Genomic DNA, 17829 nt, shown 5'->3' with positions numbered 1-17829 from the left:
TCCCGCAAATAATGTGATCATGTGGGACAAGGTCTTCTAGTTAATTTTATTTGAAAAACAAGTCTCGTGGTAAAGCTCCTCATGAAACTGACATACTTTCGGAACAAAGGCTAAGGCTTGGAGCTGGCGGGCTGAATCAAACAGTATGCTGCCCACAGGCCATGTGTTTGAGACCCCTGCTGTAGACAATGTTATACCCCTATCACACGGGCACTTTTTAAGACTGGGAATTAAAGTTCTTTGCTCCAAAGATTGTTGACGAGCAGCTGCACTGCAAAGCCTCAAGACCTTTGTGAAAAAGATCCGTAGCGGGCAAAGTGGTCGTCAGCAGCCTTCAAACTGCACAAAAGAGCAGCCCAAACATGAGCGCCAGGGAGCGAGCTCACAAAACAAAAAAGCTGACTCAATATAATTTTGAATATTATATTTGTGCCTAATTAATTCTATCTAGGGGACAATTTTGCTACTATGAACTTCTGGGAGAGAAGACTTTGAATGTTTTCAGCAGCCGCATCGACATAAACATGCTTTTCTTTGCTCGTTTTGCTCCTTGTGCAGAGGTCTTTGTTTGTAGCCATTTTCCTTGAGTGCACATTTTTTGTTTGGCAGAGTTTGGTTGTTAATTTACTGCTTATTTCGTATTGCCATGCTTTAGCTGTTGTTTTGCTTTTTTTTGTTATTATTTAACATGATTTTGCTGGTTGACAGATGACGCTCCCGGAGGTTGCCTTCATCATCATCATCATCTATCTCCAATCACAAGTTTTAAGTTGCACTTGCCCTGCAGCTGCGCTATGGTGGCTAGAATAGGGAGCTGTGAAAACTGGCCATGGAAGGCTGGCCCTACAGCGTGCCAAAGTCGCATGGCGACGCTGACTGCAGAGGCGCGGTAAGGCACGCAGCCGAAGTGAGCACATCACGCTGTCTGCATTTCTACTTCAAAGGAGAAAATGAGCCCATTTCGGTTATCGTGCGTTTTCTTGCGTCAGAGAATGCATCTTTATCATAAAATAATGATTCATCAGCCCAGATTGCAATGCCTGCGAACTGTGCTTTTTTATTTCAAACGCTTCTTCTGTGTGCACGTCTCTTCAAGCAGGTGAGAATCTGAGGGACGCCATAGTGAAAAGCTTCAGAATTGTTTCCACCTCCTGTGGTTCTTTATACCACACTGACATCACACAGTACACGAAAGCCTTGCATTTTACCTCTTTCAAAACACAGCAAAGCCATGGTGGGAAGAGCAGGTTAATTCTTGGTACGTAGGACCTTGAAACTGCAGTCGCACCCCAACACATAAACCACTTTTTGACACCACTTGCAAACCTTTCGCATGCATGCCATCTTCTCATACAAGCAATCTCTACGGCTGTATACAGTAAATTAAGAAACACTTCCAATAATGCGCATGAATGCGCAGGAAGCGCGAGCAGAAATTGTGAGCAGTTTTAAGTGCGTGATATCAAAATATCACAAGAGTTTGTACCAAAATTGTGAAGCACCCATTCTTTATGCAGCATTCAGGGTTATGTCATGCCATTTCACTTCCCATTTTGCCTCCATCTGCTAGTCAAGCTGCATGGAGGCTAGTTTGCGATAGGGATTCGAACCGACAACATAATGCGTGTATACTCCAATTGTATGCCATTAATTGTAAAAGGTGTGCCTTTTTTTCCCCCTCAAAACCAACCAATTTTCATTACGGGGAATGCAAGCACACTTAGAAAAACTCTGTGCCAGTCTCTCAACACCAAACTGCCAAGCAAAACCATGCCAAACACTGCTTTAGCGTGTCTTAACCAGTTTTTTTAAGCGAAGTTATTTTTCGGACAATTTTCTACAAGTGAGAAAAGAAAAAACTTCAGCAGAGTTTTGTCAACAACATGGACAGTTTCACTGACAGTTTACAGTCTCTTCTCACTATCCTCCTTGTTGATCTTTGGCATGCCTGCATGAGTGAGTTTTGAAGGGCCTCGGCCAGCTTATGGAGTGATTCCATTGGAAATAAAACATGCTGCTTTGCAAGCTTCATAATGGGTGAAGCCGGCGAATTTTCTTTTACAGGCAGGGGCACAAAAGAAAGATACTTTTCCCTTTTTCCTACGTTCCATGCAACACCCTGTCAGTAAAAAGCACCAAAGATTCGTCTCCTTTTACTCTAGACTGTACCTCGTTCTTGCACGAGAATAACGCTATGACAGACTCCAACACGGGTGACAAAACGAACTGCATCGACTGACTACTATAATATGGGTGAGGCCGCGACACGGGCACGGCTGAGCTTACCACACTGCTAGCTTCAATGTCTCATTTCCTCTGGCGGCATCGGTGTGCAAAGAGGTCAGGCGCGGCTGAAGGAAAGTACCACAGCCTTCACACCTCCCCATTCTAGCCACTCTAGCTGCACCACTGCACCTTTTTGGCTTCGCTCTTTCAGAGTCATAAACTTCCTTTGCAGTAAAGACCTTGGAGAGGTCCCGTGCGACAGAGATATTACACACTATTTATTCATAAAACCAGACTGCCATAACAAATCTCGCATTAACACCCTAAAGAAAGAAGTAGGAACAGTATAATGGCAAACCCCATGGTCTCCGAAGTTACATTTCAGTGACACACAATGATGCGCAACAATTTGAGGCAATTAATGGGCTGCCCCTTCCTTACTTGCACAGTCCTTTCTGTTGGGCAATAGTTCAAATCCAGTGTGGCAAACACATCTGTATCCAAGCAGCCCAAAACCTCCAGACCCTCGGGTCACTATACACATATGCTGGCAGCCACCATTATTCAGACCACAGGGATTGGACACTGAAACGAAGTAGCACAAAAAAGTTAACAGAAAAACTGCACCCGAGATAGGTGCACACAAAAATGTAAATATAAATGCAGTGCTGGCATACCAACTGGCTGCCGCAAGGGGTGATAGGACTTGATGGCACCAGGTTCTTTTGAGAGCTGCCTATCTCTGTGTACTATTGTGACTGTGTCATTGTTGTTGAAAATTCTTGCTTGCAGAACCCCTTGCCGAGTGCCATCCGTCCAGTATACTTTGTCTTCAAACAGAGTGATTTTGTTGGGGGATGGGACACGAGTGCTGCCTCGAATAATGATGTTCCTAGGAAGAAAAAGAGATCCTCAGAAATCATCTCAACTGTACAAATACAGGGAAAGAACTTCAGCTTATATGCAAAGAAATTTTTCTAATTAAAGGCATATAGCAAATTCACCCAGTTTAACTGCAGAGAGTGAATGTAAAACTGGAACGTCTTCTTACAAGTGAAAAATGAAAATGGGGAAACAAAGTAATGCCAAATGTTTGCATGATCATAATTGGCAACTAAAAAATAAATATTAGGTTATTAACCATGTGTCACTACGTGGATGTTTACACAAGCTCAAAGTCTACTTAATCATATATTACCCGGTTTAGAAAGGAACTGGTGCAACTGAAGAAACTCATAAAAGATTCGAACTTTGGCAGTGGTTCTCTCTGGCTGCTGTCAAAGTGCATAAGCTTCAGAAACAAAGCGTGATAAATCTAAAAGGATATGCAGTTCTGGAGAGCACTTTTTTTACCTCGGCCTTATACCTCAAGGATTGAAAGTATATGAGCTGCCCTGCATAATTTAGCCTGCCTCTGAATACTCTTTCTACCTTTGCAGTGACTTAAGAGCAATGTAAGGACATCTTGAGTCACTCCCGTGAATAAAACAATCAATGCAGTGCTGACAGATGCTGCATACCTGTTGCTACCAGTGTAGTCAATAGCAACAATTTGGTCCAGCTGGGAGTCACACCACACAAGAAACTTGGTGACATAATCTACAGTGAGGCCAGTAGCCTTATAGATGGCTGTAACTATGGTGGTTCGGTGTGATCCATCCATATGTGCACGGTCAATGTGGTCACCATCACTGAAGAACATATACCTGCAATAAAATAAAAATTGTCTCAAGGAAAACATAATAGGGAAGGCAAGCCAATGCAATATTTTTATGCAAATGCTATCTCATCTGTCAATGCACAAGTTCTATTGGCATATATACTGAATGCTTCATCAGCACACTAAATAATATTTGCAATAAAAGCAGATTGTTTGATACAGGAAGACACTTAAGCAATTGTTCTGCGTGACAAATGCTTTGTCTGAATCATCTGAAAAGTCTAGCCCAACCAAGCAGTTTTAACTCCAGTATAATTAGAGCCTGAAGGTTACAGTTTAAACCACAGAAGAAAAAGAACCAATAAAAGTATATTGAATTCAATTTTTGAAATTTGGTTAGGCTTACACATGCGAAGAAAAAATTATCAAATTATGGAAAAACAGGAGCAGAAGGAGATAGTATGTTATGAAGAAATACTGCTAGTATACTGTGGATTTAGTATACTGTGGATTTGCACCTCTGCAGGCTGGGAAGCTCTCCAGTAGTCAGGCTGGTGGACCTTAGTCAAGAGCGTTATAAAGTTGCCTACACAGTTAGCTCAGTACTTTATTTAGCTATTTGGTGCCACGGAAGGTCATGCAGCACCACCCCTGGTCTCATTCAAATGAGCCTGTTTGAAGACAAACTCTGTAAACTGCACTAACGATGAAGACCTTATAAGGCTGCTTCCTTCCCAGAAGGCACAGCCGCCAAGCACACTCCTCACATTTGCAAATAGGTATGAAATGTGACAGCCGGCAGCACACTGTGTGACAAGGACCAGGTGTCCCAGAGCTACAGAGCAGCATGGAGCACGGATAGAGTGATGAGTGTTATTTCATCTGCATGTTAGCTCCTGTCCGGTTGCCGCCGTCTTTTTTTTTTTTGTCTTTTTTTTTTAGCATAGTTTGTGCTGTAACTGCATGCAAATGGCTATACATGGAATGCACATAGTGATCATGGGTAAACCAACTCGTGGCTACTGGCATGCTATTCATTTCTGATTACTTACTAAAATGCTACCCAGAATGCTAGTGAGCTCTTCGGCACCAAAAAAAGGTGAGACGTTGGCGGAGTGACAGAGGGAAGAATGAGCAAGGCCAAGTTTGGCAATGACATCGGTCCAAACAATGAAGAATTGCTGTGTTCTGCACTAGTTATGTCAGTCATGCTGACAGAATTTCGTGAGGAGCGAGCTCTGGCCTGACATTCCCGACTGCCCTGTATACAGTGACCGCTTTAGTCTTTTTTCAAATAAATTGTAAATAAATAAACTGTGCTCTGCATTAGTATTTGATGAAGTTGTCTTGTGCATTCTTGCAACATGCTATTGTATTATTTCCAAATAATCTAGGGAACTCCACTGAAGCATTGAGGTTAACACCATTGATCGTCATCATAATTGACTAAAATATAACCCTTTCGCAAACCACTGCCTGCTATCTAAGCTCTTAACTCCTATCACCCACTGAGTGTGGTTGCTTACTCAAGCAGGCTTCTCCACTTTACGTCAGGACACTGACACAAAATCTTGCACAAGTGTGCAAAAAAATGTCATGTTCTGGCTACCTCAACGGTTAAGCAGCAGTTCTGTCGCTGTCGTCAACATGCAACTGATTACCATTAAATTGAATTAGCAGGCTAACACAAAAGTTGGGAGAAACTTTAGGACACTTTTGACCGCACAGAAAGAGCACTATATATCGTGGAAAAAAAAAAAAGTAATTAATCTGTATAAACTAATATTCCCCCAAACCAAAAACAGCATTATTACTCTGCAATCTTTACACCGGTGCCACCTCTGTAGCCCCCATTTGTTATTGCTTGTGCCACTACTCTCCGTGGCCTTCCAACTTACTTCACACCGGCAGCGGGTTTGGCATACTGGCAGCACTTGTTCTTCGGGTTGCTGTGCACGTCTCCACAGTATTTCTGACTGTTTTGCTTGCTGTCAGCACACTAGCTAAGAATTTAATTGCTCTTGAGAGCCTCTAGCTTTTGTAGGACGTGAAAATCATCGTCCGCGATGCTGTATTGCGATGTTCTGCTCTAAAATCGAGTATCTGACAGAACTGCAGAACCAGCGACCAAGAAAATTTCTCGGCGAGTAGAAGGTGCTGAAAGGCAGCAGTACCAACGCAGCGAAAAATGTGCGATTTTGAACTAAATTTTTTAAATTCAATTTTTAGCTCAATTCAGTGGTTTTTAAAGATCCCGCAAACAAACATTATTTTCCTTTGCTTACTTCTATCAAGTTCATACTACATAAATAAAATCTCATATAATGTTCATGTTTCAAGCTGGATGCAACTAACACTAATGGCTGTATAGCTGAGAACTCAATCTCTAGGGCAAAGAATCCAGCACACTCCTTGATGCCAACAGCCGCTCAATGCCAGCACCTTATGTGCTGGAAGAAATTTCTCAAAGGTCCTTTCTGAATGGCACTTTTGGCATCCACAAAAGGCACTTCATTTGAGCCTGTACAAGAATCTTCCCGTGAAATTTTCTCTAAGCCCATTTCCAGGACAAACACGAGGGTGCTTCTCAGCTTCGCCTTAAGAGTAGATGCGATAGTGTTTTTAACAGTGCCTTTCATTTACCAATTGTTCTTTACATTTCTTTTTTAAATTTGTTATTTTTTAACCATTACAACTGTAACACTCATACACATCACAAATGCATGTTAGTAAGCCACACACACCACAAGCTCCACAGAAAAACCGCAAAACATAGAAAAAAAAAATATATATATATATATATATATATATATTACTAGTGCATTTGCACGCCTCGCTTGTACTGCTCTCAATCATGGTTTGAGGGAATGAAATCAGCTGTGGCCGTTGCTCTAAGGCCCTGTTGCAGCGGAAGCATGTAAGACATTCCGCATCAGCCCGCATCAGCCGACATGCCCGCATCAGCCAGTCGGTGCACATCACTGCGCAAGTTGCAGCGAGCGCGGCAAGCTTGCTGCAACCATCGCCAAGCACATCGACCTACCACTGCAACAGGGCCTTCAAGTCAATGCCACAGGTGATTTCATTAGCTCAAACACAGAATGAGAGCAGCACAATTGTGGTGTGTGGCTGTACCAGTCATGTAATCTTCCCGTATTTAACTGACTTTCTTTTGAGGTCGTAAAAAAAAAAAGCAGGAAGGGGGGGGCGTCCGGCTTTCCCTATCGCAATAGTGGAATTGAGGTTTCTAAAGGTGCTCTCCAACTTTGTAAATCCCATTTTTTATCTAAACTAAATATTCAGTAATAAAAAAATATTTTAATTACTATTCAACTGCAGAACAAAAACTGCCTGTGGTGTGCAAGAGGGCAGGTAGCTGTACACAATCGGTTTCCTTTGCCAACCTCAAATATTTTATCTTTTAACCTTTGGTTCAAATAAGCCGTGACACCCAGTATATACGCATAACGGCCTGTGCCACGGTTTAACCCAGCCTGCAATGCCGCCTACCAGCTCAAGCGTACACTTGGCGATGCTGAGGTGAGCGTAAGTTATGTCGCCACCAGTTGCAGTACGCTGTGCATCCTGAGGAGTCACGTGATATATCCGCAGTTGCACTGCCGTAGAAGGTGGCATTGTTGAACAGGTCGCAAAGTAATAAAGCCGGTCAAAGTTCTAATATAAACGACAAAAAAAAAAAAAAAAAAGTAACATAATTTTTTGAAAAATAGAAACCAAAAAATTAAACCCTTGTATAATGAAAGAGTATAAAAAGATACGATTTTTCCCCCGAGAACCCAGAGCCCTTACAACAAAATCTTCAGTGTATATGCAGTGCCTTTTCTCTCAAATTCTGTGACTAGAACTTGTGCAGCATGCTGCATAGATGTGCTGTTAAGTGAATGCTGATAGTATGAAAGGTGTCATTTAATTTATGCCTCTGCAGAAGACATGGGTGAATGACAACAATAATGATGACACCCAATCCATCATGGATGTCTACATAGGAGTTCAGACTAAACTCAGCACAGGTGCCAAATGCCGTTCAACCTCACACAGTTACAAAGGACAGAAAGGAAAGCTGTACAGCTTTCTCAGAAGTTAGCAGATGAAATCTTAAGAAAAATTCGAGCTCCATCTTCACGAGACTGAGCTCTCTTTCATAGCCTTGTGACTGGTAGGGTGGAAGCTCTCCCTAATATCTACTAGTCATCCTGGTAAAGGTTACCTCAATTGATGCAGTTAATGTCCCAGACTTGATTGCCAGACCAAGACAAATTTTTAAAAGGTTTAAAAAAAGCTGTACAGTTTTTTTCTTTTGTCGCTGTATGGTTGTGCTCAGGTGGACACCAAAATGTAATTACTCCCTGATCTCAAGTCCCAATATGACTGTGTATAAAGATATATCTGAGCCCCTTTTCCATACAAGATAACACTGCAAACAGAAGACAGACAACTCAGATACTACTGTCCTGCTGCCACAAAACCTTCTTTTTCCCTAGCACTGATCTTGAATGAATGACTGCTGCCTGGAGAGGAGAATTGTAGAAGAGAAACTGGCTCCTGTGATGCTTCTTGTACACATCTCATGTGTGGATGTGTGGTGGCATCTTCTACAGTGTTCTGCAACTTTATCAGAAACATTTTGAAAAATTCTCCCACTTCTACCGAAGGCTCATTTGCACTGAAACCATGCACTAAGCTTGCACGCTGTTGTCCTTTTTGTTGTGCAGCAAGTCTTACAGTGGTTCTTAACTGGTTTGGTCCCGCATGATGAGAAACCAGAACAGTCTGATGAGATTGAAAGAGCGAAAGACACAAACTCCAATTTTCCGCTGAAGGGCAGGGGTGACACCATCTAGCATCATTACAAAAAGGTGCCATGCTTGCTCAAGTGCTTTTGAACAGCGGCACTTTCCTCCAGTAACGCCAGATGGGGTCACAGCTGCCTTTTGCTGGAAACTCGGCATTGGCGTCTTTTGCTCCTCAATCTCGACAAAGATGGTTCTTCGTTTTTATCATGCGCAGCCAAACTAGGTAAGCAGCATGGTCAAACTTACCTCATAACAAAAAGGTCAGCAACGCGTAAGCTTTGTGCGCGGTTTTAGCATAAATGAGCCTCCGGTCGAGGCGGAAAAATTTCAAAATGGTTCCAATAAAGTTGCAGAACACTGTACGTATATACATGGATTGCTATACCACATACTTGTGACTAATAAACCATGCAAACAAAGCATGTATAAAAACAGAATTATAAATTTCACACACTTTTTTGAGCCAAGACTCAAATAACAATAAAAAATAAATTTTAGAATAATGCGTCTTGCCTCTCTTTACCGAAGCCTCGTAACCATGCGACAGGGAGCCAACACTTTTTTTATGCAGCCTTAGCCAGCTTACCCAACAGTTGGATCCAAGGCAATGTCCTGTGGATTAGAGAGGTTTCTGCTGAGCACAATGGCATGTCTCAGGCCATCCATTTCAAGCAAGTCAATCTTCTGTCCCAAAGAGTCACAGACATAGAGCTTGTTTCCAACCCAGTCAACAGCCATGGACACAGGATTCCATGAAAAGACCACACTGATTGGAGACCTCAGTTCCTTCTCTCCTGCAAGCCTCATTGAGTGGATCTGAAAAACAGTATCGTCATAGCAAAAGATAAGTCTTCTATAAGAGGTGAACTTACCAATTTTATTTCTTTTTAATTCAGAAAACTTTGTGTTTAGTTCAAAAGGCAGTTTCCCAATTTTCTATGCAACTGAAGAGCGCAAACAGAAGACAATCCACAGAGAAGAAGAAGAGAACACAAGGACCGCACCTGTCCTTGTGTTCTTCTTCTCTGTGGATTGTCTTCTGTTTGTGCTCTTCAGTTCCATAGAAAATCATGAACCAACTAGGCCCAACCAAAGTTTTATTGCAGTTTCCCGAGTTTTCCAAATATGTATATTTACGAAGGGGAAATTGCCAGTTATATTTATTCATACGTGTGGTACCCTTCTGGACTTGAAAGTGAAATATAAGTAGAACCTCGCTGATACATTCCTGGTTCATATGCTCAAAATCGCAGGCAGTAAAAATGTCCCTTAGAATTGCACTATTTTCCTCCCAGTTAATATGTCCTTATATAACATGATTTCCCAGAAACTACATTTAAAATTAGAGCAAAGTGTAATCATATAAACATTTAGTGACCAACTGCATGCGTGCTACCGTACGAGCAGGCTGAACCTTGCGAGCAGGCTGAACCTCGCGGCACGCAACATTAACTGAAAAGCAGCAGCGCTTACCCCCCCCCCCCCCCCCCATGGTAGCTTCTCTGCAGTGCCTAAGTGTATAGGGGCGAAGCTGTGAAAAATGCCAATGTACTGATATATAAGAGGACAGTTTCCACGGAGACACTACATGAATAGGAGAAATGCACCAGCAGCTTCACAGTGCCTAGGGGCATGGGTGCAAAGCTACTGGCCTCGTCTGGGGAACACAGCATAAAAAGCAAAAACAGAGTGACAGTCAGCCATCTCAGTGGCTTCTCCACAGTGCAGTAGTTTAGGAGAGCAAAACATCCAGAAACAAAGAGGAAGCTCTCATGGCTCGCCACTGCCAATTAACTGGAAATGCGGCAAAATCTCTTCAGCACTAAAGACAATGCAAAATGTAGACAAGTTTGCGAGCACTAAAGAAGCAGTTGTTCATACCTCGTGGCAAGTAATTCCAATCAAAACTTTCATGAAGTGAAAATGTGTCAATAGATGCCTCTTTACAGTATCTCATTCATTTCTCAAAATCAGGCAGTTTAGATCAAACGTTTTCCAGGATAATAATTTTCTGCCTGCATTTTTTTAAAATCGTAACAAGGCTATCTGAGCTTGCTTGTCAATAGTTGATGCACTAGGTCACATTTGCAGTAGTTGTTGCTATTGCAGTACAATCCCTGTATAAGAAATTCGACAAAATTAAGTTAAGTAAGCATGCTGTGAAGCAAAAACTTAAATACAAGCTTATTTCTAAAAGCTCGGGGGTGATAACAGCCAAATAAATGAAAAAAAAACAAAAAAAAACAAGACAACAGGGTAGCAATATACAAACTTGTCTCAATCATGCAAGTGAAACCAGGCCTTTCTGTTTAGTCCCCTCCATATCAGAATAGCTTTATCTAGCTGGGATAAATGTATGTGTATGATTTTTAGCTCACCGCTTCAGTCCGAGAACTAACTTTGAGAGAAGCGAATGCTTCAAAGGAACGCAGTTTCAAATTGTATATGAGAAAGAAAAAGTGACTACAGACAAAATAAAGAAGGAACCAGAGAGCCTCCGATCATGTAGTAGATGTGAAGACAACGGCACAGGAAATTCTGCTGAATGACTATGGAAGGCAGAACAAGATTTCCTTTGGAGATACTTGGGCAGGGCTTCAAGTTGATAGTGGCTTGATACTGTTAGAAATACTTTGTGTCCTCATATACTGTGCAAAAGCTACTTATAAATAACCAAGCGAAGGCTCCGAAAACATAACAACTGTGAACGGAAAGCGCTAGGCCAATACATGTTGGTCTGTGCATCAAGCATTTCAGTACAGTAGTGGAACAATCCCTTAAAAACCCAGTTTGAACTGCTTAATTAAACATCTCATTTTCTCACTGCACTTCTGGCTTCCACACTTGTTAATTCTCTTTTGTGGCTGCTTGCAACTTTACTCAATATATACATACATATGAAAGATACTGCCACTTTTTGGTAACAACCAAATATTTAAAAATGAGTTCAAAGTACCCCAATCTTTTTTTTTTTTTCTGGTAAAACCGAAACAACAAGCAAAATGTTATAACCTGCTTTGTTTCAGTGTCTGTCCAGAATAGCAGCTTCCTGTCATGGTGATAGTCCAGGCCAGTTGCTGATGATGCATTAGCCAGAATGCTCAAGTCGGCTCCATCACTGCTGACTGAGTAAATAGCATTGTGCCGTGTGAACAACAGCCGCATAGCAGAACCTGAGTGATGAAAGAGAAGCAGGGCGTTGATGTTAAAAGCCGAGGGGCATCACACCAAAAAAGAGGATCTGTTCTCTCACGACACCCAACTCACTGTTGTCGGCTTTGCAGTGACGTGGCGGATCCAGCGTGTAGCCATGAACACAGAGACACTGATAGCTTCCAGGACTGTTGGTGCACAGTTGGTCACAGTAGCCCCATTCGGAGCATTCATTCAAATCTGCAAGTGCAATTGGGGCAAAATCTATTACACAAGTTTAGTGGGGTTTATTTGAAACATAGTGCATTTTCATATTGCACTATGTGATACGTACAATGTGATATGCTAAATAGAGAGTACAAAATTATACAAGCAAAGAATTTTTAATAGCCATAATTTGTTAAAATGAAAAGCATCCTACCTGGACACCATGAATAAATTCGAAACCACTGGTTTATATATTAATTCAATAATATGACAGCGTTAAAGAACATGAGCAGCAAGTATACAGGGTTGGGGTGGTGAAAGAAAAGAGCAGAAAGCATGACTGACCACTTTTAGCAAAACGTCACTGAAGGAATTGAAGTTTATGAAGAACTAAAATATTTAGGAACAACAGCTGAAAGATAATCATGTGTATAAACTTGAATGGAGCCTGAACGCTAAACTTGCTAAACTTCACAATGTACATACCCATACAACTCCTTTTGTCTTTTGTGTTGATAGTCATCCCTGGAGGACAGAAGCAGTCGCCACCCTCCAAAGATGCACGACAGCCATGTTCACAAGACAATGTTCGACATAGGCTAGAGGCTGCAAGTACAAAGGTGACATTTGCATGAAACTCCACTCATATCTGCACTTTAGGTGTCAGACTGCCTAAGCATGGTGTAGACAACTACTTACAGCAGTTCTTTTTCTCATCGGCACCATCATCACAATCTTGCTTTCCGTCGCACAGCTTTGACTTGTCAATGCATTTCTTCTCAGATGGACAGAGAAATTTTGTGTCCAAGCATGTAACAGATGCTGAAAGTAACAACAGAAACTTGATACATACCCAGAAAGAAGTAATGGTCTAAGCAGTGCGTGGCTAAACCAGTGACGGAAGCATCAACTGCCAATTCTAGATTGCCCCAAAAGTGAGGCTTTTTCTTCAAGAGTAGCCGTGCATTATAAGAACTGCAGGTGCACCTTTAGTTAAACAAACGCAGCATTAAATGTATCGGCATAGCTGGTTTCTTAAAGAAAAAAAAGTGAGAATGCAAAACTCAGCCGGAAATGCACACATCTGATCATAAGGAGGCTAAATGCTTCCTGGATTCCTGCCAGCTTCTCAATCAAACAAGAGGCCACAAGATAATGGCAGCAAGTGCGTGTACTGTGCTTTTCTCTGGTATGTGCAGTGTATATAACTTCAGTGCTCAAGAAATTCAGTACAATACCTTTCATCTTTCTGCCCTTCCTCCCTCGTAGTAAGTAACCTGTTTCCTCGAGTGACACACTTGTGCCTACAACACAAAACCCCTTTGATCACTATTTGCACAGCTATTTGAGTGCTCAATGTGCCACCGGAGCTCCCCTGTGCTACTCCGAGCAGGAAGGCCATGAAAAGAAACCCAACGCATGGCTGCCAGTGTGCAAGTGAAGCTGCAAAGGCAAGAGGACTGGCAGGATGCATAAAGCAGTGCTCAGCCAGAAGCCCCCCCCCCCCCCCCTTTTTTTTTTTTCATAGCCAGAAGCTTTCAGCCCAAACCACAGATTACCAAGGAAAAAGTGAACACTTGATGGTGCTCCAATTATATTTGCTTGGCAACAGTCAAACTGAAGACAGCTTGCCCCTCTCATCAACCTCTCCTATGAGCGAGCTACTAGTACTTGCATGACTGTCATGTCTTCAGTTGTTTTGTTTTTCTTTTTTTGTACAGTAACTTCCATATTTGAGGACCGGAATTCCTGTGCGCAAACTATGGTCTTAGTGGAGCGTGCATATCACTCACAAGTAGAATAATACGGTCTGTTACTTCAAATGCAATTTAACATTAGCACTTGGCTGCACTGACTGGAATTGAAGAGGAACTGCTGTCAACTGCAAGTACAGTTGTCGATGACGCAAGCCAAGTAGCTGATTCGGCAGGCTGTGCTACATGCCTGATGAAGGAGCAACTGAAAGCCTCGGTGGGTGGGAAAGTTAGGTGTTTGTTTTGAACGTTACTGTTGCATTTTCGTGATGTTTTACTTTGAGGAGCAAGAGCTCTCTCTTGACTTCAATTTTATCAAGCTGGGGAACGACCTTCACGAAACCACACAACCTGCCCACCCTCAGAGCCATGCCGTCTGTCACTTCAGAATGCCATGGTTACAACCCATCGTTTTGGCTGCTCAGCCAGCCTTTCTGAATATTGAACTGGCAGGAGACACCAGTTTTTTGTCAATGACCAAAAATCCAGCAACTGTCAATGTTAAATTACTTCCCGCAGAACACAGACCGTAATGCCCTATAGTGTGAGTGAAGTTTGCTCGCGAGTAGTCCAGTAGTTTGCGCAGAGAAACTCCCCTACAGATGATTGATTCAAAGTGCTTGTTCCTTTGGTGCGCAGTCTTTTGGTCGGGCCATGAAGTGCCCGAGTGCAGACGACTGTTTGCAAGACCAGAACGTACCTTCTCTAAGAAAACTGGTTGACAGAGTGTAAACATTCTATTCTCTCTCATTTGACCACCGAAAAGGCAGGCCCCTGCCAAAATGGTCATGTTCCATGATGGAACCAGGAATAAAGGTGACTGTACAAGCAATAGGAGATCAATGTAACAATTTTGATGAACATCCTCCATGTGATAACTTTCACTTGAACACTTCTTTTAAATCCTGATCTTATGCTTGTTTAAGAAAAAAAAAAAGGACCCGCAAAATATAAATCTTTCCAGAGCTACTTACTGCAGTTTCGCTCATCAGACTGGTCTGAGCAGTCGGAGTGTCCATCACAGCGCCATCGAATAGGTATGCATATGGCATTTGTACATCGAAACTGGCCTTCATTGCAAGGTGGAAAATCTGAAGAACGAAAGGATCATGAGAAACTAAAAAATGCTAGAGAAAAAAAAAAGTCACTGGGCTATAAGACCAGCACTCACCACATCCTTCTTCGTCAGAGTTATCTCCACAGTCGTCCCAATGGTCACATTTTTTGCTCTCATCAATGCACTTGTTGCCATGCTGGCAACGGAATTCATTTAACCGGCAGGCAGTTCCATCTAAGAAACATTACTTGCATTTACTCATTTTATACACTTGCTTAGTCCTTCGATGCTAATATATGCACTGGCTATATTTGTTATTTATGTACATGCACTGTGTAAGAATTGTAAAATGGTTTAAAGTCGAGCCCACTTGTAAGAAACTCAGCAGTAGCACAGATTTCGTTTATTGTATCCGAAAATTGTAGTAAGTGAATTTGCCCTATTCCAGCCAAAAAATATGCAAAGTGCAACAAAAATGGGGTTTATTTTTGTAAAAAGTAGCTTGTGAACTCTTCAAAACAGACACTGTCAAGTTGCTTTCAAATCTCTCCAGCATGGTTATATGCTAGCTCCTGGCCAAGACAATTTTTGGGGACCACCTGCTTTAGGAACGCGATTAAAGCAATTGAGACGCTCATGGCATCAAATGGCAGGCTGCCAATCACGTCTCAATTCCCAATAGGGAAGCAGTGGCAGAGCTAGTACAGTACATTTCGGCACAGGATGCACTAAATGTCTGCGTGCTACCTCAATGCAGCAGCAGCACAGAAAACTGATATCCAACTGGGCAGGCAATGCACGCCAAGGACAGGATGGGCTATGGCAAAGCATACTTGGTTACTAGCATTCAAACCTCAAAAATGCTCAAAATGCTGCCCCTTTGTCATCCATACAATGCTTTTACTTCCACACTAGATGCTTTTTCCATCCGCACACACCGATTTACCTGGTAGCCTGTTGGGGTGCATTTGGTCACCAGTTAACTGCGGTATTGATCCTGCATTTTTTTCGCTTTTTTTTTTTCTGACGCGGAAGGGGGGGGGGGGGGAGGAATCGGGAGTCTACACTCTTTGGAGGGGGCATGGGAACCAGGAGCTGCTATTAGATCTTTGCATTGGTGGAAAATGCGAGTCAACTGCAACAGCGAGTCTGCATGTCTTCCCTTTCGCTATAACCGAGTGGTGTGACCGAGGTTGTTCATTTTATCCTAGATGTAGTGCCATAGCCCTAATAAATATATCATGATGGTAGCTGCATCTTCATTTGTAGTAAGCAAGTAACTGTCATTACTGCAGCCATAATACTGGGCTCGGCTGCAGAAGTTTAACTAGGGTACTTTTCTTTTGATTAGTTATTGTTGGAAAATGTTCTTTCTATTCTATAATGGAAGCCACAAGAATAGCACAAAAGGAGAGACTCAGTCAATCAGAGACCGGAAGGCAAATTCTAGAATGGGTTGGGCTCAAGCATGGCAGAGGGACGGAACCCAAGACCAACCTGAGCCCAAACTACAGAACCAACCTGTACATCCCACCCATGCAAATAAGCATGAACCCCATTAACAACAAAAAGAGAAGAGAAGAGAGAGCCAAAGCTATCGAAAAGGAGATGAGCGAGCTTGACCCGATCTCCGTGGCGTACACTGACGCAGGCACAGGGAAATCTGGAGCTGCACTCGCAGCAGTGATGAACGGAACCGTGGAGCCCCTCTAATCACGGCATCGATAAAAACAAGAAATGCAGTCATCGCCGAAGAGGTAGCAATTGCGCTAACCTGCGTCAGCACTAAAGCTAAAGTGATAATAAGCAACAGCAAAACAGCCATTTGGAACTTGACGAAAGAAAGAGTATAGCTGCGGCTAAGAAAATTCTCGAATCCAGGGAGATCTCACGGAGGATCACAATAAAATGGACCCCAGGTCATGAATCGGTGTCTAGAAACGAAATCGCCCACACGCTCGCTCGAGATATCTATCACCGGACGAATGTCGAGCAAGTCGGCAACCCAGAACTCGAGGAGAGGTTAAACACCTACCATGAGATCTGTGAATACTAAAAACTCAACTAAAAAGCATTCTCCACTCCACATAAACAACTAAACAACGAAGAGGTCAAAAGTCTTCGCAGACTACAGGCCGGAAATTACTTCAACCTAGTATGGCTGCACCATTTAAACATAGAGACAGACAACATGAAAACTGTAAAGACTGCGGACAGAGAGGTGCACTAGACAACATAATCCAGCAATGCCCCTTTTCGTCTTGGCCAATGGCCAACATTCAAAACACGGAAGATTGGGAGTCCTTCCTACAAAGTGAAAACCTCGGGACCCAAAAAGAAGTCATCTTCCTGGCGGCTGAGGCCGAGAAGAATCTGTATTCTTGCACGCTTCTAGTTGCAGAGTGCCAGCCCCCTATTCGGGTTTGCGTACCTGAGTGGGGGAGTAGGGGAACCTCATATATCGATGGCAATAAAGTTTTCAATCAGTCAATCAATCAATCAATCAAACTATCTAATCTGCTACAGCTTATGTATTAGAACTTGGGGCCAGTCAAGTTGCCTTTGAAATCCTTTTTCAGGTCTCCCCTCCACCATTTTGTGTAGCCATGAGTGTAGAAATAAAGCAAACCAAGATATCAATTTGCATCCAACTAGTAAAATGTAATTACTTGTTGTACATGAGGCTTCATCACTTTCATCCCTGCAGTCATAGTAGCCATCACACTTTTTGGAAGCTGGGACACACAAACCACTGCCACACTTATGATCGCTTTCTTCACACACACGATATTCTGCAAAGTAAACAAAAAAGAATGAAGTGAGTAAGTCTGACAAAACCCCAAAGAGCAGTCACAAAGCATATAAGCCCTTATTAACAAAGGACGCTAAAAATAGCCACTATACATTTCAGAATAGCTATTTACAACAACTAATGTCACATGCTGAACAGGCAAAAAC

At 42.4% G+C, this 17829-nt stretch overlaps 1 protein-coding gene across 4 annotated transcripts in view; it reads right to left on the bottom strand.

The window, feature by feature from the left end:
• mgl (low-density lipoprotein receptor-related protein megalin) overlaps nucleotides 1–17829 on the bottom strand; it is a 190113-nt gene that overhangs the window by 60670 nt on the left and 111614 nt on the right. For all 4 annotated transcript variants that reach the window (XM_084591382.1, XM_084591383.1, XM_084591385.1 and 1 more), the window contains 11 exons: nucleotides 17541–17663; nucleotides 14986–15105; nucleotides 14789–14905; nucleotides 12760–12882; nucleotides 12547–12666; nucleotides 11968–12093; nucleotides 11713–11873; nucleotides 9287–9516; nucleotides 3747–3932; nucleotides 2904–3118; nucleotides 2668–2811 (listed from right to left, as the gene is read on the bottom strand). In XM_084591382.1, coding sequence (XP_084447508.1) covers nucleotides 2668–2811; nucleotides 2904–3118; nucleotides 3747–3932; nucleotides 9287–9516; nucleotides 11713–11873; nucleotides 11968–12093; nucleotides 12547–12666; nucleotides 12760–12882; nucleotides 14789–14905; nucleotides 14986–15105; nucleotides 17541–17663 — 1665 coding nt within the window. The remainder of the gene's footprint in view (nucleotides 1–2667; nucleotides 2812–2903; nucleotides 3119–3746; nucleotides 3933–9286; nucleotides 9517–11712; nucleotides 11874–11967; nucleotides 12094–12546; nucleotides 12667–12759; nucleotides 12883–14788; nucleotides 14906–14985; nucleotides 15106–17540; nucleotides 17664–17829) is intronic.

The sequence above is a fragment of the Amblyomma maculatum genome, chromosome 1 (genome assembly GCF_055883805.1).
Source record: "Amblyomma maculatum isolate TAMU_Amacu chromosome 1, ASM5588380v1, whole genome shotgun sequence".
Classification (NCBI taxonomy): domain Eukaryota; kingdom Metazoa; phylum Arthropoda; class Arachnida; order Ixodida; family Ixodidae; genus Amblyomma; species Amblyomma maculatum.
This window is presented reverse-complemented; position numbering and strand designations above follow the sequence as displayed.